This window comes from Dromiciops gliroides, chromosome 6, assembly GCF_019393635.1.
Source record: "Dromiciops gliroides isolate mDroGli1 chromosome 6, mDroGli1.pri, whole genome shotgun sequence".
In the NCBI taxonomy this organism is placed as follows: Eukaryota; Metazoa; Chordata; class Mammalia; order Microbiotheria; family Microbiotheriidae; genus Dromiciops; species Dromiciops gliroides.
In genome coordinates this window covers 126748998-126775818 of record NC_057866.1, presented here as the reverse complement: position 1 = coordinate 126775818, position 26821 = coordinate 126748998, and the positions used below count along the sequence as shown (strand labels likewise).

The window sequence follows — 26821 nt, the reverse complement described above, 5'->3', positions numbered from 1 at the left end:
AGGGATTCCCAAGGAGGAAAAAGGCAGTCATCTATCTAATTGTGCCGGTGTGCAGCTGGGGTACATTGGAGATAAATTCTGTGTGCTCCATTTTAGCTCTAGATCCTGGTAGTCTGTCTGTCCTCTGTCTCTCTCTCTCTCTCTCTCTCTCTCTCTTGGGTGAGGCAATTGGGGTTAAGTGACTTGCCCAGGGTCACAGAGCTAGGAAGTGTTAAGTGTCTGAGGCTGGATTTGAATTCAGGTCCTCCTGAATCCAGGGCCAGTGCTTTATCCATTGCACCACCTAGCTGCCCCTGTCTGTTCTCTTTTAAACAGCTCAGAAACCCCTAGATCTCTTAGAAGTAGCAGACTCTTTCATTGGGTAGTGCCTGGAAGCATCAGCTTTTTGGGAAAGGAAGTGACTTTATTTCTTTTGTTACAGGAATGGTGGGTAAAGTTGATATTAAACCATTCATGGTTCAGTGACAGATGCTAATACACTGATAGACCATAGAGGAAGAAAGTTAACCCCAATACTGTTTGTTAGCTCTTTGCAGTCTGGAAGATAGTGCAGGAAGGGTTTACTTTTGTACTGAAACATTATTTGGGGATAAAGAAACCCTGAAATAGGGTCTCTGAGTCAATCTTGGACTTCTTAATATTTTTTTCAAAGACAATGGCTACCCACCTAACCATATAAACATGATTAGAATAGGGAAGGCCAAATGGTATAGTGAAAACAAGACAAGTTTAGGGGTCAGAGGACCTATCAGATCTGCTACCTACTACCCCAGAGAATGTGGGCAAGTTACAACCTCTCTGGACCTTGTCTTTAAATAAGGGAGTTGAATTAGATGCCCTGGGATCTCTTTCATCTCTAAATCAATGGTCCTGTGACTAAGTTGGGAAACCAGAGAAGCAATGTGGATAGAAGGCTCGCCCACCTTCGGGTCACAAAGACTTCTGTCCTAGCCCTGATTCAGGCACATATTAGCTCTATGAACAACTCGGTCCTCCCAGCCAACATTCTTAAGGTTCTAAGTTACAGATCATCCACAAATATGAATTGGTGGATGGTGATTTTAGGCGAGGCACTTCCCATAATGACTAAATCATAGGTATGGAGAAAGAGAAAAAAAAGAAAACTACCTGGAAACCCATATACTAGTAAAGGCATAAATATGGTTCATTGCTAGACCATTATCTCAGCAAAATCGTGGAAGGTGAACACAATTTAGCCGGACATCGGGTAACACAGTACAGTGGAAAGAGCAACAACAGCTCTGGAGTCAGAGAACCCAAGTTCAAATCCCATTTCTGATGCTTGTACCCTGTGACCTTAGGCAAAATAGGTGCTGATCTGCACTGACTGAAGGAGCTCCTCACCAGAGCTCCATAAACTAATGAAACCACAGGTAAAGAAACACATAACCCTTCCCCCCAAACCACAATTAAACAAAGTAACTTTTTTCCATTCTTTCTCTCATCATAGTCATTTGACAGAGCTGTCAAACATATCTCTATGGGAGGGGCGGTGAGGAACCAGACTAAAACATAATGGGGGGGGGCAGCTAGGTGGCACAGTGGATAGAACACCGGCCCTGGATTCAGGAGGACCCGAGTTCAAATCTGACCCCAGATACTTAACACTTACTAGCTGTGTGACCCTGGGCAAGTCACTTAACCCCAATTGCCTCACACAAAAAACAAAACAAAACAAAAACATAATGGGGGGCAGCTAGGTGGCGCAGTGGATAAAGCACAGGCCTTGGATTCAGGAGGACCTGAGTTCAAATCCGACCTCAGACACTTGACACTTACTACCTGTGTGACCCTGGGCAAGTCACTTAACCCTCATTGCCCCACAAACAAACAAAAACAAAAAAACCCCACATAATAGGGAAATAGTTAATAAAATTAAATTTAAAAAAAAATACATTTTAAAACCAAGTTAATTGCTGCCCACAGGAATTTTTATGTACAGATTAGTCCCCTCCCTTTCCATTTGAGTTTGACGACCTTTCTAGAATCTCTCTATTATCTTGATAAAGTAGCCAGGTGGTGGCACACACCTGTCATTGCTATTTCTGAGCAGGCTGAGGCTGGTGCATTTCTTGAAGTTGGGAGCTCTGAGTTTGTCAGGTTAAAAGGCTTATACTGCGTAAGAAGGGATGAACCAGGTCGAAAAAGGAGGTTAAACTTCCTTGATGATCAGTAGTGGGATGGAGCCCATGAGTGGAAGGGAGAGAGGAGAAGGAAAAAAGAAGAAATGTGAATTAGATGATCCCCAAGGTATCTTCCAGCTCTCGATCTAGGAATTCAACATTTCCCCCGCAAGACTTCCTAAAAATCAGTTTTGCCACTTTGTGTATCATGACTTGCCACGAAAATGCCTTTGTTACAGAGTAAGAGTCACTAAAAATGCACTGGAGGCCCCGCCCCCCTCCATTTTCTCAAGTACCTGTTAGTAAATACTCCGAGTCAGGTCTAGATCCAAGTAGCAAGCTTAGTCCTTGTGGGACCTGAATCAATCCCTTAATTTTTCTGGGCCTCAGTTTCCTCATCTGAAAAATGAAGGGGTGTGGCTAGATGACCTTTGGCTCCCCTTCTGTCTCCAGACCTATAATAGTCATAGAGCGAGGTAGATTTTTTTTAAATTTGAAAATAAAAACTGCGTGTCCACCAGCCTACCTTACCAAATGAGAGTAATTTTTTTCAAACTGATAAGTCTCTTGGAAGGCTAGATGCTACAGCTGCAAATGGGATTAATCACGAAAATCATGTTGCCCCTGGAAGTATAGCAAGCCCTCCTATCATCACAGAGAGTAACTCTAATCAGAGCTGATCTGGTTACTCAGGAAGCCAATGGGTAGCTTCTCCATAACATCAGGGAGCTGTGGGGACACCAGGGCCAAGCCTGGGGCAAAATGCCCAAACTGTAAGGCAAGCAATTGTGACAACACAGAAGGTGGAAAAAAGCTGCTGAATCAAGCAGAAAATATATGTGGGAAAACCAGCACCTGGGAGGCACTGGAACAATTCTGGGAAGGGTCAAGCTAGGAAAATGGCCTTTAGAAAATAAACGCTGCTATGGCAAATCAAACTGGAGAGGAGGGATGGCTATGCCAGAGCAGCAATAAAGACAAGATATGACTGGGAAATGAGATTTGTCCTAGTCATTTTCCTTCTGTGAAATACAAGGTGGCAGAACCAGTGTGTGAAGGGAAGTCCAGTAAGGGGATGGACACAACCTATACCAGAGCCCCACAACTGTAACCCAGAGATGCATGGGGATTATTATTCAAGGGAACTGGTGAGGTACAAACTCCTCCAACCCTAAACTCAAAATAAGAAAGCCAGAGGTTCAGGGGCATGAGAAGTCAGCCACATGCACTCTCTTTTGACTTGATTTTGGAGGTATATAGCTATATTAAGATGTGCACAGGACACAGTTCCCATTCTCAGTATATATTTATAGTGAAATCAGGAAATATGAGAGAATTATGGTTAAACCTGCACCTAAGACCAGAAGGCATCACAAACTGTATATAAGATTGTGTAGAATGGGGATTTATGAAAAAGGCATCTAGATCAGTTCCATGAAGTATCCCTATCCAAGGCCAAATGAGGAAAGAGTTGAAATAGTTGTTAAGTCTCTGAAGTCATTAAGTACACCACAGCTACTTGTAATAGTCTTGATTTAAACAGTGAAGTGAACCATATAAGTCCAGATCAATTTAATGTGCTATGGCTCTCCAAGAAACATATACTCATTTTCTACTAGGCTGTACTAAATGAGATCATCTATAAAGTGCTTTGTAAACTTCAACAAACAAATAGATAAATGGCACTGTTATGAATCCAGGTGGAATATTTAGGACACCAAAGTCACCAAAATGAGAGTGTGCTGCGTCTGAGCAAAAATCTTTACCCATCAATCTCTTCACTCAGGGCACTAATAGCAACTATATATGAGAAAAATACTTGCTTGGAAAACTAATTTTAATCAATACTGAAGAAAGTGAGTATGGTTGGAGTAATATTCTGAGGTGTGGATGCTGAAGACCAAATTGACATATGTATTGAGAGAGAGAGAGAGAGAGAGAGAGAGAGAGAGAGAGAGAGATTTGTGTTTATATCTACATCTACAGGATCATTGATAATGTTCCTATCTTCAGGGAATAACCCTAAACCTTTGGAGATCTGGTAGTGAAGGGCAGGCAATACATATTGGTCACCAGCAGACCATGTTGTCTGCCTTTCTGGCATCCTCACCACCCTCTCTCACTGGAACCCTGGACTCTACCTCTCTGCTCCCTGGCTATGATTAGTGAGCTTTAGCCATATTTTGTTATAACCTAGACCCTCCATGCTACTTTTGAGCCATCTCCATGAGAAACTGAAGTGCCCCCTCTCTCCTTTTTACCCCTCATTTGTGTGCTGTCTTACTCCTTTAGATTATAAGCTTCCTGAGGTCAGGGACTATCTCGTATGCTTGCATTTGGATTCCTGACATTTTTTAGAATAAGGCCTGGCACATAACAAATACTTAATAAATGATCTCTCCATCTAATCAGATGTTACTGTCAGAGGAAGACAAGAGCCTGGACTGATCACATATAATATTTCTTACATTCTTGTGCTTTTTATCTCCAACGAAAAGAAGTATTAAGATAAAATAAGGTATGGAAGATTTTTTTCTGCTATTAGCAAACTGCTTCTCCTCCCCCACCTCCAAAGTGTCAAAATAAGTAATATAAGTAATGAAAGAGCAAATTTATTCAGGAATCTTCAGTTAAATCTCTTCTTCCTCACACTATCATGGATGAATAAAGGCCTTTGTGATATTCATTGGCACATTAAAGTAGTTCATTTTTTTTCTAGTGCCTCTATCAGATAATAAATTCCTTCAGATCAGAGACCTTGTCTTATTTAACTCAGCATTCCCCATAGGTCTTACATATAGGAAACCCTCAACAAACATTTCTTGAACTGAATAGAACTTATTTGAATCTCACAACAGAGCACCAGGTACAATCAATGTACTTTCAAGCACCAATGTACTGAGCTGATGAGGGGAGTTAGCTTTGCTATCACCTGTGTGTCCTTAGGCAAATCATTTACTCTCTCAACCTCAGTTTCCTCCTTTGTAATTATCTGCATTGGAACAGTTGACCTGTATGGTTCCTTCCAGTTCCAATTTTATAATGCTGTTGTTAACTATTGTGATGGACAAAGGTATATTCACCGAAATCGTTATCATTTTCCAGCATCAGCTTGGTTGGGTGTATATGATCAGTACACAGAGACAGAGAAAAGGAATTTAGAAATTTAAAAAAACATTTCTTCATTTAGGGATCTATCACATTTCCCCTTTAAACTGATTCCATTTTGCCCCAAAATGAGGCATACAAGACAAAGCTTTGGGCAAAAGATAGAGGAATGGACCTGCTCCAAATCTTTACCCATCAATCATTTCACTCATGGCACTAATAGAAACTATTTATAAGAAAAATACCTGCTTGGAAAAGTCACTTTAGGGACATAGGCTCTAGCATTGCCTCCGCCACTATCTGTGATCCTGAAAGATTTGCTTTACATCTCTGTGTTATCACAATTAAGAGGGCAGAGCAATTGAGCTATAGGGACAGGAAGGCAGTAGCTATTATCAGAAGTCCTTATAAGAACATCAGCTTCTCTCCAACTCTGAGGCCAATCTCTCAGCAGTTTATAAAAGCAGAGTTAACTCGGGTTTTGGGACTGGTGATCCATAAGCTGATATTTATACTGTGACAGTAATAGTCACAATTGGATGTTTTGGCAAGAAAGAGAAATTAGGGTGAGAGTCCCTTATGTTGTTCTGGTAAAATTTAATTACCTGGATGGCTTTCCCTGTGGCTCTATGTGTTTGTTCTACTGTGTTGTGTAGATACCAGGAAGAAAGTCACATGCCCTGGGATATACTTTGAGCTGCAGAAGGTTTTAGGTATAGAATATACCAAAAGGAACAGGTAGTAATGGCTCTAGCAAAAAGGCCTGTGACAGCCTCCTCCTGAGACATCTTCTGAGCACTTCCCTGTTCTCTCAGGTCTTCCTCTGTCAGAGGTCATAAAACCCTGAAGGTTGTGTTCACATGTACCTAATACTCTGGCATTGAGTTTTGGTTTTTTGTACAAGGAAAGGACTATATTATTGAAAAATTGCCTTTCTTCTCTAAAACTCTATGATTTCATGATTCTGTGGAGCAAAGGATTAATTTGAGTGTTAGGCATCCACTGATAATGGTGGTTGTTAGTTGTCACTAGGCCACTGATGACTAATTGGTAGTCACTAATATTATGCATAGGACAAAAGGAAAGGGTGCATCTGCTCCAAGGAACAAGTAAATAGCAGATGTAAGAACCTTAACTCTGTTTACAAAGACACAATTCATCACAATCACATCTGAGCTGCCTTAGGAAGACAAAAGTATCTCCAACAAGAATACCAGACCAAACAACTCTGGGCATAAAGCTAAGTTCTTATTTTTGTCTTTTTTAGTGAAAGACACTGGCTGCATGTTGACAATACAAAAGTAAAGGCCATATGCAAGAATATCACTTTTTGTTCACCATTCACCATTAGTATTTCCTCCCAGAGCTGTTTTTAGAGACAGTCAGTGACATCCCATAGATTCTTTGCTTAGAAGACAGCACGGGAAAAAAATCCTATTGGTGTCCTTTGCCACAAGAAATGAGCTTCCAGTTCTGCTGCTCTATTAAACATCCTTCAGGTCTCTTTGAAATTTTTGTTATAGTTATACATTTATAAGCTATGTGATCTTCTATAGGCTGAATAATGTCTCTAAGTCTGTTTCCTCATCTGTAAGATGAAGATGATAATACTTGGAGCACCTACCTCAAGGGCTATCAAGATGAAGGTGCCTTATAAATCTTAAAGTACTATGTTAATACTAGTGATACTATGAGCTATGATATTTTATTAAGAGGTACAGTATCTTGCTTCCTCCAACTTAATGTTTTGATTTTACCTGATCTAAACCTGAGTTTCTGGGCATCTTACCAGTATAAATTCAAAATCCATACTCAACAAACTTTTATCAAATGTTTCCTCTGCAGAAGGTACTGTGCTACAAAGACCAAAAAAAAAATTCCTACCCTCAGAAAAGTGATATTTTACTAGGGGAGAGAAAGGAAAAGAATATAAGGTACACAGATGAGATAGTGAGAGAGGAAGGCAAAGATTTATTTCATCAGCCCAAGGCCAATTAGAAAAGAACACCATCGAACTTATCCCAGGACCCAAAACTGAAGTCTTCCAGTTTGCTAGAGGATGACGAGAATGGTTTAGTCTCTATTCCCCTCTCCACCATATGGAGACCCAAAAGTAAGACTCTGGTGAAGGCATGAATGCATCCAGGTCTGAAAGTGGCAAGAAATGACCATTACAATAAAGAAGGTTGTTGTTGGTATTTTGACATATTAACAGCAAATAGTTACAGATGTAACAGTAATTTAGAACCTTCTACTTGTGATCATTGGCTGGTTGGAGCAATGGTGAAATAACAATAAATGAGAAGAAAGGCAAGAAAAAGGTCGAATTGTGGACGAACCAGATAGAAGCTCTAATTTGACCTGTGTAAACAATATGTCAACGCTACAAATAGGAAATGCCTGAAGGTGAAAATGCAGATTCTTTTATTTTCCAGGGAAGTCTGATTGATATATGAAATGGTTGCCACAATGAAAAAGACCAGAGAACCCAGAAGCCACTCTAATCTTATTAAGGTGGCACAATGGATAGAGCACTGGGTCTGGAGTCAGGAAGTTCAAAACTAGCCTCAGACACTTATTATCTGTGTAACCTTGGGTAAGTCACAACCTCTGTTTGCCTCAGTTTCCTCATCTCTAAAATGCAAATAATAGCACCTACCTCCACCAGGGTTGATATGAGGATCAAATGAAAAAATATTTGTAAAGCACTTAGCAATATACCACAATACCATAATAGCTGACATTTATATAGTGATTGCTATGTGCCAGATACTAAGCTATATATAAATGTTAGCTATTATTATATTTAGCACAGTACCTGGCACATAGTAGATGCTAAATAAATGATTGTTTCCTTCCCTTATAAGTAAAGTCGTAATTGAGTTCTGAGACATGTCTTCTTAGAGATTCCACAGCAATATGAAAGAAATTGGTCAAACCATGAAAGGGGTGAGGAAGGAGGGAATGTGTGGGTATGAAGGAAAAAACCCCATAATACTTGGAGTATGAGATATAGCTGGACAGTTTGTTGAACTAATACATCAAATGGTACACTCTGGACAAGCAATGCAGAGGGATGAAAATCAGGTCCAGAACTAAATAGCTAAAAATCAGGCTGGATTACATTTGGGACATTAAGCAGTCCTTTTTGGGGGGGGGCAGGGCAATGGGGGTTAAGTGACTTGCCTAGGGTCACACAGCTAGTAAGTGTCAAGTGTCTGAGGCTGGATTTGAACTCAGGTACTCCTGAATCCAGGGCCAGTGCTTTATCCATTGCGCCACCTAGCTGCCCCTTATGCAGTACTTTTAATAGCAAGTATGTATTTATGTATGTATGTAGTATATATATATGTATGTATGTACGTATGTATGTATGTACGTACGTATGTATGTATGTATGTATGTATGTATGTATGTATGTATCTATCTATCTATCTATCTATCTATCTATCTATCTATCTATCTATCTATCTATCTATCTATCTATCTATCCAGCCAGCCATTCATCCATCCAGTCATCCAGCCATCTATCTATCTCTATAGGGCACCTAGACAGTACAGTGGATAGAGTACCAGACCAGACACTAGTTGTGTGACCTTCAGCAAAAATGACTTAGCCTCTGTTTGCCTCAGTTTCCTCATCTGTAAAATGAAGATAACAACAGTACCTACCTCACCAGGCCACTGTGAGGATCAAATGAGGTAATAATTGTAAAGCATGTAGCACAGTACCTGGCTCATAGTAATCACTATATAATTGTTAGCTATTGTTATATTTGTTCTTAGCCAAAGCTCATCTTTGTAATGGCCACAGGTGATCCCATATAGCTATAAATCACAGACGTGATGATCATGAAGGAACTAAAATTGAAGATAATTCAGAGAGCAATAGAAAGGTGCTAGTAGGCATAAGTAGGTTGTAACATGTTACCTATGATGACACCCCAGAAAGAATGGAAGCAAAAAGCTTCCTTGAGGCATATATGATGATAAATTCTGAATTTTAAAGTATCAGCTTTGAAAAAGAAATATTTCACTCAACAAATAAATAAATAAATAGATTAATTGTTGGCCAAAAGTTTAGAAGTGCCTACAGGTAGGCCAATAAACCATTTCCAAAAGCATTCTTACAAAGTGTATTTTTGACAGTTATAATTTAAATATAAGGCTGAATCCAGATGACTCAGGTATGAAGAAAGTAGGGGAAATGGTTTCAATCTTGACTTTTAATGTCACCTAACAACAAGTACTAAACATTGAGATTTTTACCCTTGATATTTCTTCCAGTTCTTTCTGACTTATAAAATTAATTTTGTGAGGAAATAATCATTTTCCATTTACTTCCACAGAAAGAAAAAATTCTCAGAAATATGAAAATAGAACTACAATCACAAATGTAAGGACAACACTTATGTCTTTGCACAGTTGTGTGTTCCCTACAAATGACTTACAAAGTAAACATTTTATACTGCCCTTTGCTTTTGAGGCATCAATAAAACCATATGGTTTTATATTTTCTAAGCTTTATTTTGTACTTCATCAAAGGCTATTTACTTATTAGGCAAGGTTTTTCTCTTAAACAGGGTTAACTTATGACCCTCCTGATGGTGTATAAAGTCCAGAAATAATTTCTGTCATTATGAGAAGACTCTGCATGCATGTATGTGTATGTATTCATGAATCCATGCATGTGTGTATGCATGCATGTGTGTGTGTGTGTGTGTTTATGGTATGTCAGGTGGTGATGGGTAGAGTTCTGAACCTACAGTCAGGAAGACCTGAGTTCAAATCTGGCATTAGATACTTACTTAGATATGACCCTAGACAAGTCACTTAACCCTGTTTGCCTCAGTGTCTCATCTGTAAAATTAGGTGGAACAGGAAATGGAAAACCTGTATCTTTGCCAAGAAAACTCCAAATGGAGGTCACGAAGAGTCAAGACATGATTTAACAACAACAACAAATATACACATACATACACAACAAAAATTCAAATTAGGGGGCTATTAAAATGAAACTGGATTTTAAAGGTGGTATATTATGAAAAAGCCAATCTTTGGTTCTAATATTCTTGGTCAAATGGCAGAGTAAATCCTATAAAAGGTGATGGGTGCTTTGGAGTACTTAGTTTGCTTTGGAAACTTGTAATATTTACTCAGACACTTAATAAATGTGTGGCCAAGGGCATAGGTAAAATGGAGGTAATAAAAGTACCTACCTCCTAGGATAGCTGTGAGGATAAAATGACATAAATTTTGTAAAGTGGGGGTATATAAATGCTAGCTATTATTATTATTGTTGCTGTTGTTAAAGTTTCTGCTAAATAAATCATTCTATGGCCCGTTTAGCTTTAAATCCTAAAGTCTAGTATCTATAGAAGTTGTCTGGACAAAATAACATTTATGTTGTCTGGAAAAAATGACATTAGATTCCTTTTTTATTAATAAAAATTTGACAAGTTAAATATTTAAGTTCTACATGAATAATTTTGGATATTTTCCCCATTGTGATAGCTTTAATAGAACAAGGAAATTAGAACTAGGAAACATCTTTTTTTTTTTCTTTTTTAGTGAGGCAATTGGGGTTAAGTGACTTGCCCAGGGTCACACAGCTAGTGTTAAGTGTCTGAGGCCAGATTTGAACTCAGGTCCTCCTGAATCCAGGGCCGGTGCTCTATCCACTGTGCCACCTAACTGCCCCTAGGAAACATCTTTTAAATGAGAGAATTTAATTTAGTATTCAAATTCAAACTGATCATGAAAATGGGAACTATTATTGAATATTTGAAGGAAATTTTTGCTATTAAATGAATGACTCAATGAAATGTTTTTATTTAAATAAAGCAACCTTTAACCTCTGTATCTTTATATAACTACAATTATGAATTGAAGCTCTCCTGTAATCACCAGATTCTAGAAAATGTTATGTTAACCTTTGACATGGCCTATTTAATGAAATACTGATGGCTGCAGCTGCTGGTTTTAAAAATCTATTAAGGAAGATACTCAACCTTTCTTATGAGCAAATATCAAGAACAGAGCTGCAAAGATATTTCCACGTGTTCACATTCTGCTTATAGACATCCTGCTGCAGTTACATATCACTTTTAAAACTATTTTCATACTAAGTTTTAAAAGAAGCTCCTCAGATATTGCCTAATGCCAAGAATGATCAAGTACAAGCATTCTCTGCACCTGAAAAACTTCCCACAATTTCCTTAAAGTTCTTCCATTAGAGAGGTATAAATGAGAGAGTCTGAATTTTTTTTAAAAAGAGTGAAATAAAGGCAAACTAGTCTATACTTTCCCTCACACGTACCTTAATTGAAGCAATCACTATACCCTTTACTAGATGATTTAAATGTAAAAGCAATGTTTTCTTCTGATTTTAAAATATTTTCCTCATTAACAGTTGTTTAGTCCTAACGACACTATACTAGGATTGTCTTCTCTAGAAAGTGAGGATGAAAGGTGTTTGTAAAGATGTTTTGTTTATTAAATTTTTTATTAGCTAAATGAAACTGCAATACCAAGTTCAGATTCCTGAGTCACTTATAACTAGACTTTACAGAGAAATTGTCAGTCATTTTATTTATTGTTTAACTATTCCTATGTGCTGGTTGTTGTTGTTTTAACATAGACTAACATTGATTTAACTGACAAGTTAATGAATTGAAAATTCTCTACAGAATATTTACTACAAGCCTTTTATTGAAAATGGTTTTACCCTGTCGTTTCTTACCATCCCCCACAAACCTCCTAGTAGATCAGTTTCAGGGCCATTATTGTTAACCATATTAAAATTTTAGAATACAAGGTGGTGGTTTCTAGTTTTTCCTTAATATTCTGAAATCAATGGCTCTTTGGGGGTTTGAACATTTTTCCTTTTAAAATTCAGAAGTCAAAACATAATTATCACGGTAGGAGGCTGTGAACTTCTAAAAACCCAATTCAAACGTTTTCATTTGACTCGGATGCCATTCTGTTTACTAACAACCAAGAGTGGAAACTATAGTATATATGGCTGTGTGTCTTTGGATCCATCTACAGCTCTCTACGTCCATTCAGTAACACAGGCTAAGATCTCTTCACCACTTCTGAACCCCAGAAGAAAGAGATTCTACTACGAAAGGAAAACCATGGTAAGGACAGGGTGCGGGAAGCCACAGAAAGGATCCCGTCACTGAGCAAAGCTGAGCTTCCAGGCTCCAGGGCTTGACAAATAGGGAGAACGTCGGTCGAGTGTCAGACATCTCAGTCCACCGATTTCACAGCTCATCCCAATTTAGTTGGGGGCTGGGAGCTGGCACTTCTGTGACAAATGGCTTGGCAGGCATAGGTTAAACAAAGCAATGAAGCTCTGGTAGGTGACGGTTCGTTTGGAGTCAAAGTCAGATTGAGATCCCAGAGAGAGATTCTCCCCACAGTCACCCACCCCACCCCCATCTCCATACACCCATCGAAAGCCAATGAACCCAGGAGAATACGCCTGGAAAATAATGCCAACAAAGGGAAGAGAGATAATTCATTAAGGAAATCAACTCTAACCTCAAGTGTTCAGTCTGTTGCCCAAGTAGCATCTCTGTGAAATCAAGCCTTCTGCAGATTTCCTTTTTTTTCTCCGACAGGAATAAACGCGCGCGCACACATAAAACACACAGCCACCTCACCCCGCTGGGGGGAAGGAGACAGACTTACTCTTCTTCCCTAGTTGTGCTCTTCTGCTCATACCCCCGTGGCTCCCGCGCGCCCCGTCCTCCCTCGGCTTCCCGGTTCTCCTCCTCTCGCGCACTGATGCTCACGGAGGCAGCACCAGGCGCCCCAACACTCGGAGCGGATCGATACCGCTGCAAGGTCCCCTTCCACACACACCCCCTTTCCCCACCCCCTATCCCCACCATACACACCCTTGCAAAGCGCCCGGGCAGCCTCCTCCAAGCGCCGAGACAGCCCCGAGAAGTCAAACGGGCTTGGGGCCAGGGCAGAGGGATGCCCACGGACAAGGTCACCAGTCAGAGGCGCGTAGCAGGGGCTGCAGTCGGGGAGGTCTGGGGCGGGAGGAGCCCAGCCCGGGTCCGCTATTGTTTAAGATCCGTCCCTGGCACGCGAGGATCTCTTACCTAGCCCCCGGCTCTGCTGTGCTCTGCTCTCTCTCGGCTCCTTCGCGCCGCGGGAAGGCGGCCGGGTGGTTTCCTTCCCGGGTGGCCCGACGCCCCGAGAGCGGAGCCGAGCCGAGCCCAGCCGCAGCGCAGCGCAGTCCGCCTCTCAGCGAGCCGCACGAGCCTCCATGGCGCTTCCCGCTCCGGCCACACCACGGCACTGCAAACTCGGTCTCTCGGAGATCACATGCTCCCCCCAGTCAGCCAGCCAGCTTGCTGAGCCCGACTCTAGACAAGGAGGATGCACTGCCCTGCCCCTCCGGCCCACGGACCCAGCGGCCCTTCTCCTCTTCAACGACGCTGGCACGGCTGATGGGACCTCGGAAGATCCTGGAGTCAGTCTCACATGGCAAGGGAGAACAGCTATGCAAGTGGCCAGTGTCGCTTGCCCATTGTTCTCGCTTTCCTCCTCCCTCCCAACTCCACTCCCAACCCCCACTCCCACTCCCTTTAATAGGTGAGGCCCGGACAACAAGATCTGGTTCCCTTCCTAGACAGTCTACCTTCTGGCTAAACAGGCGAGCAACGACTGTAAAAGGCGATGGCTTCGCTTGGGAATCTTTCTTTGAACGTAAGGATCTTAAACTTGAGTTGGGGGAAGAGTGCAGAAAGAGATGATGCCAACCCTAGGTGCCATCGCCTGTATTTTTTAGTGCCAGTAGTTGGGTGCAGAGACCTCCCAGGGTCCTGTGGATAGAGACGCCGTTTGGGAAGATATTGTAAAGCCGTTTGACAAAAAGAATTCTGAGATGGACTGCAGGGAAATTTGACATGAGCCACTGGCTTATTTACCCTTTCACTCTGTAGCACATCCAATAGGCTCTAACCTTGGTAAATAAACCCGAAAGTCAAACAGTTTTGAAAAAAGCCACTCTTTCTCAGTGGCAAAATGTTATGTGGAAACAGAAGTGGACAATTATAGTCTTGAGTTGCTCTAAAATGAATTTGAAATGTCGACTTTCTATGATACTGGAAAGGTCCCTGGTTTCAGATACATCATGTGTGTGATAATGGGGCAAGAGATTTAACCTCTGGTTTCCTCATCCATAAAATGACAAACAGTTACTACTGGCACTGGTAAAGGTGTGAGAAAAGGTCCTCAGCAAATTTTAAAATATTATATAAATATGTATTAATAGTACTCATTTTCATAGACCAGAGAAAGAAAAATTGGGAAACTGAGGCACTTCAAGGTTTTTTTAGTTGGTGTACCTATGGAAATCCTTGAACCAAAAATTCCTTTGATTCACTTTAGTTCTTTATGCATAGAGTATCTATCTTTAAATTATGTTGTATCCATATTTCCTCAGTGGCTGGTAGTTTCTTTGGTAGACTCCAACTGTGACTTAAAGACATTTAAGGGTTGCTGTGGCAGAAAAGCAAATCACCCTGCATCCAATCTGGTGCTGATCCTCTCCAAAATTAGCTAGATTGGTCCTTGGACAACAAATATACATTCCGTCATGGGGTCCATACTGATCACTAGCATCAAACTGTAATTAAACAAACAAACCCAAAACGAAATCTCTGGGATAAAAGGTGAAAAGGTAAACAAGAAAAAACACAAAGTTTTTACCACTGATAGGATCTCCCAGTATCTGAAGCAGGCCTGAGAACCTTAAGGTAGTTTTTTTTTTCAATTTACTTATTTTTTTTTTGGCAGGACAATGAGGGTTAAGTGACTTACCCAGGGTCACACAGCTAGTAAGTGTCAAGTGTCTGAGTTCAGATTTGAACACAGGTCCTTCTGAACTTAGGGCCAGTGCTTTATCCACTGCCACCTAGCTGCGCCCAAGGTAGTTTTTAAAGCAACTTGACTTAGGTATGACTTAGATACTGAAAAAATTTGGTTCATGCTGCCTTGCTTCACAACAGATTTTTGGTTTTTGACTAATAGGAACTGTGGTATACACAAGAGCACTTATTCAGTGGAACATAAAAAAATCTAAGTTCACATCCTTGTTCAGCTACTAATGTGACCTCGGGCAAATGACTTCATGGCTCTAGGACACAGTTTCCCAATCATTTAAAATGACAGGGTTGGTCTCTTATAGTTGAGCTCTAAGGTCTTTTTTAGCTCAAAATCCTATTATCTAGCTGTCCACTATTGCAAATGCAGTTTGGAAAACATCTTTAGTTGTCAAGTCTTAATACAGAAAATATAGATTTTTAAGTTAGATTCTAACAGATATTTTGTAAATTAGTAATAAAGCCTTTCATAAAATGATGACCAAATTCACCAAAAATTTTCCCTAGTTCTTGGAGCTCAACACTGTAAATTCAAAAGACAAGAATCAGGTCTGAGATGTTTTTCTCCAGCACACGTGACAGCACCACATGTAATTAGGCACTTAAATTCCTGCTGATAGTGTAAATATTGCCATTTGGGTCCTGTTATATCTTATTCAACAGTATCAATGCCTTGGATGAGAAGTAGAGATGGCACACTTTTTAAGTTCCAGATGACAGGAAGCTGACAAAGAAGCTAACATAACTGGATGATAGAATCAGAATCCAAAAAGAATTTGAAAGACTGAAACTCTGATCCAAATCTATAAGATGAAATAGGAATAAAATGTTAAATCTTTTATTTTAGTTTCAAAAAAATCAACTGCAAAAACAGTATGGGAAAGCAGTTCATTTCAAAGAAGACTTGTAGGGTTTAGTCAACTTCAATGTCAATATGAAAAGACTTGGCAACCACAACAAAAACCAAACAGAAGCAAAATCTAAAAGCAAATGGGCTGCATTAGTAGTACTATTAGAGGCCAATACATAGGAACCTCTGGTCTATCATACCCTGTTCTGGCCAGACCACACCTGGAGAACTGTCTTCTGTTCTGAGCAAATTTCAGAAAGGATATTGAAAAGCTGGGACATGCTGTAGAGGAAAATGAAAAGGTTAGCAGTTGAGTGGATACCATGCCACTAAGACCAGGATCGGTTGGAAGAACTGGGAATGTGTAGCCTAGAGAAGACAGTGTTTGGTAAAGGAACGAAGGACATTTAAAGTGTTACCACATGAAAGATTTGTTTTATCTGGTTAACAAGGGCATAAGGAGAGCCAATGAGTGTAGAAGTTTTGTTTCAACAAAAGCGGGGTGGAAATTGTTAGAGCAATTAGAACTGTCCAAAAGCCAGCTGGGTAGTTACATTATTTAAATTAAGGTCAAGTGGAAGCTGTTGTAAATGGAATTGTTTCAGATAATGTGTGACATCCCTAACTCAGTTTACAAAATTTCAGACTTAAATATTCATAGAGTTGTTATGTCCTTAGTTCAGCAGGGCAAGTTATCCTAATTTCTGTATTCCTGAGGCAGTGAAAGGAGGAAAGGAAACTGGGGAGTCTTTCTGTATTAGAGTATCCGTAGTGTATGACAATTTGGCTTTGAGTCTCCTGTAGCCATCAGCAAAAATACCCATGTCCAATGTTAAACAAGAAGTTGATTTTGTTAACACTTCTCAACATTAGAGAAATGGTTTCCAAGCACACAGTTGTAAGGTGTCCGATTAAAGCCCTCTGAGAAAATACCTAATGACAAAACTATGTTTGGTGCACATATGAGTTCACAAGGTTTTTGCAATAACTCTGTTGTTCCCAGGTTTGGAAGCACTGTATTAGAAGACAGATGCTTCATACAGAAGCACAATGAAAGTTGGGAGCACACTATCCCAGTTAGTAATTGCATTATTTCAAAATCATTTTGTATCTTTAACCTCTTAGTTGAGAAAAACATTAACAGAGGCAATACTACAATGTAATGTTATTACCATTGGGAGGAACTAGTGTTCTCTTTAATTTTCTTCTCCCCTAGTATCTAGGACAGTATTTTGCACAAAGTAGGTAGTTAAATGTTTTACTGAATTGAAAATATTTAAACATTTTTATGTCTATCTTTTTTTTTTTTTTGCGGGGCAATTGGGGTTAAGTGACTTGCCCAGGGTCACACAGCTAGTAAGTGTTAAGTGTCTGAGGCTGGATTTGAACTCAGGTACTCCTGAATCCAGGGCCAGTGCTTTATATGTCTATCTTTTTAATATCACAGATGTGCAGAGTGGGGGATTCACAAATTCTTTCAATCTATGCTCTGGTAACACCCTACTTCATTCTTGTGCATGGAGAAAGCTGGAGATCAACAAACTGCTGACCACATCCATAATCTCCATTGGGCCCCTCAATGTTCAAGGCAATTCTTTTACACCTCCATAATTGAGTCACTATCCTACTCTAGTTGCTCTTCCAAACCTTTTCACCTCCCCTCAAACCTCCTCTGGCTCCCTCTGTCCCCACCCTCTTAGCTGAACACCTTGCCTCATATTTCACTAAAAAAATCGAGGGCATTCATTTAGAGCTCTCTCATCTCTCTTCCTCATCTTATCACTCAGAAAATCTTCTGCCACCATCTCCTTTTCCAGTCTTACATGAAGACTTGGCCCTTCTCCTTGCCCAGGCAAACACCTTTATATGCACGACTGATCCCATTTCATCTTGTCCTCTCCAGAAGACTGCCTCCTCTAGCATCCCTTCTCTCTAAACTTTACTCTCTCCCTCTCATCTGGCTGCTTCCCTACTGCCTACAGACATGCCCGTGTCTCCCACATCCTCAAAAAAAACCCCAAACCCTCACTTAATCTATTCATCTCCACTAGCTACTGATAGCCCAATATCTCTCCCTTTCATGGCTACATTTCTAGGTGAGTTCAGCTCCTTTCCTCCTACTCTCTGTATTCTGGCTTCTGAACCTCATCATTCTACCGAAACTGCTCTTAAATTGTTGAATCTAAAGACCTTTTCTCAATCCTCACCCTCCTTGAGTTCTGTAGCACATGACACTGTTGTTCACCCTTTTCTCCTCGACACCATCTTCTAGATTTTCATGCTGCTGCTTTTTTAGTTCTCCTCCTCCCTAACCACTCTTCAGTCTCCTAGGTCATGAGCACTTGGGATGCTATATGCAAGAAGATTATGGGGGAGGGGGCAGCTAGGTGGCGGAGTGGATAAAGCACCGGCCCTGGATTCAGGAGGACCTCAGACACTTTACACTAGCTGTGTGACCCTGGGCAAGTCACTTAACCCTCATTGCCCCACCAAAAAAAAGATTATCATAAAAATATTTTAACTACCACTAATGAGGAGAATAAAGTAGAGAGAGAAATTACCTAAAGATTGATAAGAACCTTCAAATCTAGTCAAAATATGCCTCGATACTTGACTTCAATGAGGGGGTAGTCGTGAGAGAAAATATATTGGAGAAATGTGGTTTGGGGTTAAGAAATGACAAAAGTTCAAAGGTATATATGTTACTCAGTAATCTAATTCATGCATCATTTAAAGTAATTTGAGAGGTGCTAGTTATGATAGATATTGAACATCACAGAAAACATTGTGAATACCATTATTTAAATTGGATTGAAAAGATGTTATTGTAGCCAGGAAGATACAAGTTTAAGGCCTGCTGCTTATATTTACCAGCTTTGTGATGTTGGACAAGTTCCTTAATCCTTTTATTTTCCCTTACCTGTCTGAAAGCTCCTCAAACTCCATTGCTTAATGTGTCATGCCAGTAACCATAGGTATCCCCCAAAGCTCAGTCCTGAGTCCTCTTCTTTTTCCTCCATACATTTTCACTTGGTGATCTCAGCAGTTTTCATGGATTCAATTATCATCACTATGCAATTGAGTCTCAGATCTATTTATCCAGGCATAACTTCTCTCCTGACCCCCTCCATATGCCTACTGAACATCTTGACCTGGATATCTTACAGAAATTTTAAACTTGACATGTACAAAAGAGAACTATCTTTCTACCTGTCCTTTCCTTTCACTATTTCCTTTCACCATTCTCCCAGTTACCCAGGCCCAAGACTTAAGTATCATTCTTGACTCCTCACTCTTTTTCACCCCTCACCCCCATATTCAATCTGTTGCCAAGCCCTAATGATTCTACCTTTGTAACTAACGTCTCTTGTACACACCCTCTTCTATCTTCTGATCTGCAAATCCCAGGTCCAGGCCCATATCACCTCACAACTATACTGCTGCAATAGCTTTCTGGTTGGTCTCCCTGCCCCTCTTCCCCTTCTAGTCCATCCTCCAAATTGATCTTCCTCAAGTGCAAATGCAACCACTTCAGGCCCCTGCTCAATAAACTCCAATGGCTCACTATCGCCTCTAGGAAAAAAAGATAAAATCCCATTTTAAAAAAAATTTATTGTTTATTTTATTCCATTTAGCTTTTAAAACCATTCATAACTTGGCTCCTTCCTACCTTTCCAGGCTTCTTACACTTTTACTTCTTTTCCACATCCTCTGATCCAGGGACATTGGCCTCTTTGCTGTTCCTTAATAGCCTGTAACTCACGCCTGGATTCTCTCCCTCCTCATCTCCACCTCCTGTCTTCCTTGATTTCCTGTCTAGTCACAAATCCAACCTACTACAAGAAGCCTTTCCTGATCCCACTTAATGCTAGTACCTTTCTCCTGTTGATTGCCTATAATCTAACCTATTCCCCTTTCAGCTTCCCTTTATGTGTTGTCTTTCCCCCAAATAGAAAGTAATTTTCTATAGGGCAGGGATTGTTTTGCTGCTTGAATTTTGCATTCCCAGAGCCTGGCACATAGTAAGCCTTAATAAATGCTTGCTGACTATTTGCTGACTTTTTCTACTTCACAAGTAGCTACTAGCTACTTTTTTCTTCTCACGTAGTCTACTAATACAGCGGATTGTTCAATCTTTTTCCTTGGGAAATCGAATTTTAACCTCTTCACATCTTTAGCTTTAACAAATATGGGTGACTCCTAATTATAACATTTGTTTAGCACTCCTATATGCAGTATCCTATCTGATTTTACCTAATGCCAACTTCTGCATATCAACCCCCATCCCGACCCCCAGCTATCTAACATTCTTCTCTTGTGGAATTAAACGCCATCCTTTGCTCCATACATGTTGCCCATCACACTGCCTTACCTGTCTTCCAAGGACCAAACCTGGACACTGAATTCTAATCTTTAAGTACTTTAAACAAGTATTTTATTAGCAACCCGTTTTTTAGTTTGCTCTTTATCTACCTCTAGGCTATACTTTTCCAATTTTATTTCCGGTCATCTGATACCACAATTCCTGTAATTTACTTTTCACTGGTTATCATGTAGTATTGCCTCTTCATTCTAACAGGTACAAAATTAACAATCACATTAAAAACAGGTATCAAATGACACATTTCTTATTGTATACTACAAAACTACAAAGACGAACTAATGTACTTAGTTTCCATTTATTTGTATATTTTTGAATGGCTTTCACAAAACAAGCAAATAAAAACAGAAATCAAGCAAAGTAGTCTTACATTTGCCATTTCATCATTTACAAATGTTATGAAACTAATTTAGTGTATTTGACTTGTGGTCTATTCATGTTTTAACAGATTTGTTAGAACAGGAGCTGTTGCATTTTCGTAAGACTATTATGAATGATATTAACCTCATATATACAGGAATGAAATATCTGCAACAAACTGCATGATTGTAAATAAATATTTAGGATCAGAACACATTGTATTTTAAGAGATAAAATAGTACTGCTTCTTCCACTTATGATATCATGGTTATGAAAATTAAAATTATAGCTAAAATATAAATAAAAATAAGAAATTATAATTGAAGATATAAAAATAAAATAGCTAACAAAAATTTCTAACTGTTACATTGGAAGGTAGATTAAAAGACAATAAAAACAATTATTTCTCTTATTCTATGTATAATTACTTATTTAAATGTTTTGCCTATAATACTGGGAACAGTACTATTTCTCTTGCTCGCATTTCGCAACAATCCAAGAATTCACATTAGTGAAATGGCATGTAAACAACTACTATATCAAATAACATGGAAAAATAAGCCATAACACACATGCATATATATATGCATTGAGCTATTACAAAGGTCAGATATGGAACATTTAAAGCATAATATTAGAGGGTTTTTTTCCTAAATAGAAAAACACTACAAAACAAAATTTTCTATTAAACTATGGTGAGAAGTAGAAGATATCTAAATAACTGGCTATCTTATTTTTCTATACTAGATTTTACTGTAATAAAATTTAAGTCTCTGCCTTTTTCAGTGTGTATGGCTTTTTTGCTATTAGTTTTAGTAATTGAAGTATTTTTTAAAATTCCTTTTGTTACTACTTACACATGCCTAAATTCTTTGAAAGGATAACTTGAAACCATTAAATAAATTGTAATATACAATCTCAGAAGAAAAAATGATAAGCGCTGCTAGAAGTATGCTGCAATTTTAAACTATTTTACTAAATTTACCTTGTAGATTTTTTTAAATCCTAAAGATTTCTAGTTTACTCTCTGAAGAATTTCATTTGGAAAATTTTCTAGATCTTTCCTTTTTATGAAAGTTCATTTAGAAGAAAGCCTTTCAGTCTCATTTTAGAAAAATCTGAACCGTGAAAAAAAGTTCATGTGTTAGTATAAAATGTTATAATATTATAAATAATACATAAAAATATACCTTCTTCATCACAATACTTCTCATTGGTTATACAAAAATATTTTAAAATAATGTGAGTCATTACTTACTTCACATAGACTCTTGTTACAACATAAGACCTGAATAAATACATCACCACCCCATTCCAGTGATAGGCAGCAAAAAAAAAAAATCTGTGAATGAACTATTAATTTTACATTTGAAGAAAAAAATTAAGGGTGATGGCATAATATCAAGGTTGACTACTCTTCACAAATGCGTGGAAGTTGTGAAATAATTAAACATGGATATAAAAAGTACAAATACAATTAAAAAAACATTGTATACATACATATTTATATTAGAATATTTATAAAAACACAGGTAATCAAAGCAAAATATGCATATTGTTATATATTAGTTCACAGTATAAATAAACTTTGGGGAGCTATTCAATTTAAGGATAGTGAAAACAACACACGTATCCTATCAGTTATTACAACTAGTACACATTCTATCTATATCCTGCCATTGAAAATGTATACAAGCACATTAAAAAAAGGTCTCTCTCCAAACAAATATTCATTGATTTAAAGAAAACTTGACAGAGGTAGAATCCATGCCAACCTTCATGATTTTCAGGAATAAGTACTTCAAAGACAGTTAATGTTTCCGGAACTGCTCTGTCTTAAAAGATCCATATGGCCTAGTCTTTGGAGATAATAACTCTGTTGGGGGAAAAATTTTGTAGTTATTCACCATGTTGGGGGAAGAAATGAAAGTCAGAAATTTCTTAATTGAATCAAATCTCAGTTACAGATAAAATGATATGACCAGAACTAAAGCATTTTACATTTAACGTCACTCTCTGAGCTTTTAAAAAATGAAGATAGAATGTTTTATATGAGGCTGTTTTTAAACTCTTAAAATTTATTTCAAGTTCTACTTATAGTACACTTAGAACTACTTTTGTGCACATGATGGGTGTTATGGCCTTGCTGAAGCAGAAAAATTGTTAAAGACAAAGGACAATAAACTTATTTGGCATGGTCTTCAAAATGAAATATTTTGTTTAATTAAATATTTTGCCTGTCAGTTACTCTATGTACCCACATATATGGATTACCAATTTAAAAAGTTAAAAACATAATAAAATCAATATTAAAAATATGGGGCAGCTAGGTGGCACAGTGGGTAAAACACCAGCCCTGGATTCGGAGGATCTGAGTTCAAATCTGGCTTCAGACACTTGACACTTACTAGCTGTGTGACCCTGGGGAAGTCACTCTACCCCAATTGCCTCACTAAAAAAAAAAAAAAATAGATGGGACATAATTTCTGTGCTCTATTCAAAAGGTATTTTAAGGTCCTTTAGGTTTTAGGGTCGACTTTATACAAATCAAATCCTTTTCTAAAAGACACTAAGAGATGTAATAGTTGTATGTTGGTTTAAAGTTTTCAAAACATTTTTTACCTACATTATTTCACATGATCCTCACAAATACCACAAGGTACCAGGACAGGTATTACTTTTTATCACACTTAAGCCCTGGATTATACCCACGATCTGCCTCCTCTACTCCAACTCACAGGTTGCTGAACAGAGCTGGAAGAAGGTCACACAACGGTACATTATAAATTCATGTTATCCAACTTCAACTGCGTCCTCTCTGTAGCAAGGCGATTCTTTTGCTCCTTCCTAAATAATTCCCTATCTCATTTCCCACAGAAGCTACTGCCAACCTTCTCTCCTCAAGCTTCCCATACCACACCCATACCCCCTCTCTCAACGGAGCACCTTGCCTCTTACTTTATTCAAACTATATGATATAAGCTCTCTCTTTTTTCTTTCTCTTTGTCTCAAAACCCTTTTACACCCTCTTCCACTTTTCTGTCCTTTCTGCTAGTCAATAAGAGGTGGCACTTCTTGCCAAAGTTATCATCTTTATGTGTGCACTTGATTCCACATCCTCCCATATTCTCCAGCTAATTACAACCTCACTCACCTCTGCTACCCTTCTCAAATCTTCAACCATTTCCTATTCATTGTTTATTCTCTACTGCTACAGTGCCAGGCCCTCTTCTTTCTTCTCTTGGTAACCTCATCATGGCTTGCAGATAACTCTTGCATGCAAATAATTCTTAAATCTTTATGTCATGGCCCAAACTCTCTACTGAACTTAAATCCCACATGATCAAATAATTATCTAATGAACCATTTGGACTTGATAGCAGATCTGTCTAAAACTCAACAAGTTCAAAACAGAATTACCCATCCCCCCAATCTTTTCTTCTAAAGCCTCCTATTACTGTCAAAAGTACTATGACAGTTTTCTAATCTTCTCTTTGAGTCTTCACTCTCCAGCACCACACAAATCCAACCGGCTGTCTAATTCTGCCATTTCCATCTTCATGATTCTCACACCTGAACCACCTTAGCTCAGACCATCATTATTATCTTGCCCTAGTCTCCTGATTGGTCTCCCTGTCTCAGGTGTCTCCATGACTCCAGCCCTCTCTACAGTGCTGCTAGGTATTTTCCTCAAACAAAGATCTGACCATATTACTTGCCTAACTCAATCAACTCCAATGGCTCTCCACTGCTTCTAGGGTCAAAAATAAATCCCTCTGTTTAGCTTTTCAAGCCCTTTATAACCTTGCCCCAGTCTCTTTTTCTAGCTTCAGTGAGCATCATTTTTCCTTATCAAGTGCCTGGTGTATGGTAGGCACGTGATAGGTGCTTCACCCATCCTTTCCTTTCCCACATTCTTGATCTATCAAACTGGCCTCCTCTTAGTTCCTTATACACACTCCATTTCTTACCTATGTGCTCTCTCCTCTGCCTGCAGCATACTTCATGTCCACCTCATAGACTTCCTCTTTTTCTTCAATGGCACTACTTTCTGCATGAAACCTTTCCTTCATGCTCCCAAATACCAGCACCCTCCCTGCCAAATTACCAGTTAACTACTTTGCATTTATTTTCACCTATTCTCTTCGTATTTATTCTGAAGATACAGATCTATGTACTTGTCTTACCCATACGACTGTTAAGAATCTTTAGAATAGGAATTGTCTCATTCATTGTATTTGTATCTCCAATACCGAACCGTGCATGGAACATAGAAGGCACTTAATAAATGCCGACTGGACTAATATGCAAAGCAAATACGAGGATATTTCTGTCTCTGACCTCTAGCCATTTTCCTCCCTGGCTACCCAAATGCTACTTATCCTTCAAGATCTAGATGAAGTTCCACATTCCCTAAAGCCTCCCCTGGCTTTGCTAGCCTACGATGATCATTTTTTTCTTAACATACATCAATCATTCAGCCCTTCATCTCATGTTGCCTTGGGTTCTCTCTTAAATTGTCTCATACGGTTATTTAAATTTTCATGTGTAATGCATTCCTATCCACGCCGTGAGCCCCACCTCTTCTCTGAAGCTGTGCCCAGTGCCCTCATCATGTGCTTCTCTTCTCCTCAGACCTCACAGAGCACTTTGTCTTGTAACTCTCTAATGTCCTTATGGTATCATGCTGTTTTATAGCTCTTGCCATCGTTATCTTATCCTACTACTGGACTGGAAGGTTTCTGTAGGCAAGGACCATGTTTGCTAAATACTACTCGACACCAAGAACAGTGCTTGGCACATATGAAAAGCACTTAGTGAAGGTGCATTGTTGTCTCTCTAATTTTCATTTTAAATACTAAAAGTCTATGAACTGGAACCTTAGTGCTTTGATTGCAGGGACAATCAATTCTATTTCTTTGCATTTCTTTGCCACCAGATTTAGTTTGAAGACCAGGGTCCCATTCTCAGTTCTACTGTTCCTTCTGTATACGCACATATACGGGTGCATATATACATCTTGGGCACATTAGTTCACTTGTTCAAGCTTCACTGAATTTATGCATGAAATGGAATATAAAACAGGTGGCTTAGAGGTGTAGGGTAAGGCATACAGCACTTGGATTCAGGAAGACCTAATCCTGCCTCAGACACTCATCAGCTGTGGAACCCTAGCAAGTTACTTACTCCTTCAGTCTTCATTTCTTCATGTCTAAAACAGGACAGCACCTAACCTCACAGGATGGTTGTGAGGAGCAAGTAAGTTAATCTATGGAAGGTCCATTTGCAAACCTTTAAACACTGTAAACTATTATTATTAATAAAATGAGGATAATGCTACTTGTACAAGTCTACCTCAGAGGGCTACTGTGAGAATTAAATGAGATAATATAGCAAAGTGGTTTTTTAACTGTAAAAAGTAATATAACTATAGGTTGTTTTGATTATTATCACTGATATTAATACATGTTGAATAAATGAAAAATGGCTTTTAAAGTTTGTGTTCTAAAAGGAAAAAGCTTCAGACATGATGGAAAATTCATGTATTATTTTTCTAAGCATACAACATAAGTGATCATATACATATACATACCTATCTGTTACCTATCTCAGGTGTGAGTGATCAGGTGAATGTGAAGGAGACCGACGTGAAGGAGACCTGCGTGAAGGAGATCTACATGGAGAAGAGGTCCATAAAGTTGTAGCAAGACCATGTCGACGCATCTCCTGAATTGCTCGTTCTCTGTTGATAATAAAATTAATTTTGTCAAATCCAAGAGATTTATACTATTTATACTAAAATCATTACTTCAACTTAAATTCTAATACTTTTCAGAGGTTGACAGAAAGAAAAGATTTCAGTTAAATAGGCAGGTACCACACATATATTAGTTGAATCTGTCATGCAATGTTTAAAACATCAATGACAAATAGAAAAATAATTTTATTATATTCATATATATGGGAGAAACACAAATCCATCCGGTCCCATCCCTAATAATTTCTAGAAACATGTGAAACAAGTTGAAAAAGGTATTACAATATATTCTTTTTGGTGATTTTGACAACT

The 26821-nt window shown here is 38.9% G+C and overlaps 2 protein-coding genes across 8 annotated transcripts in view; both read right to left on the bottom strand.

Moving 5' to 3' along the window:
• Positions 1–13731, bottom strand: part of CRACD (capping protein inhibiting regulator of actin dynamics) — a 312769-nt gene extending 299038 nt beyond the window's left edge. For 2 of the 7 annotated variants that reach the window (XM_043970772.1, XM_043970773.1), the window contains exon 1: positions 13373–13731. The gene's annotated coding sequence lies outside the window, so the exon portion shown is untranslated. The other 5 variants (XM_043970779.1, XM_043970775.1, XM_043970777.1 and 2 more) reach the window with 5 other exon arrangements.
• A 6966-nt stretch (positions 13732–20697) lies between these two features.
• CEP135 (centrosomal protein 135) overlaps positions 20698–26821 on the bottom strand; it is a 91838-nt gene continuing 85714 nt past the window's right edge. The window contains exons 24-25 of the mRNA XM_043970782.1: positions 26345–26494; positions 20698–22627 (exon numbers count right to left, since the gene is read on the bottom strand). Of these exons, the coding sequence (XP_043826717.1) occupies positions 26356–26494 (139 nt within the window). The 3' untranslated portion in view covers positions 20698–22627; positions 26345–26355. The remainder of the gene's footprint in view (positions 22628–26344; positions 26495–26821) is intronic.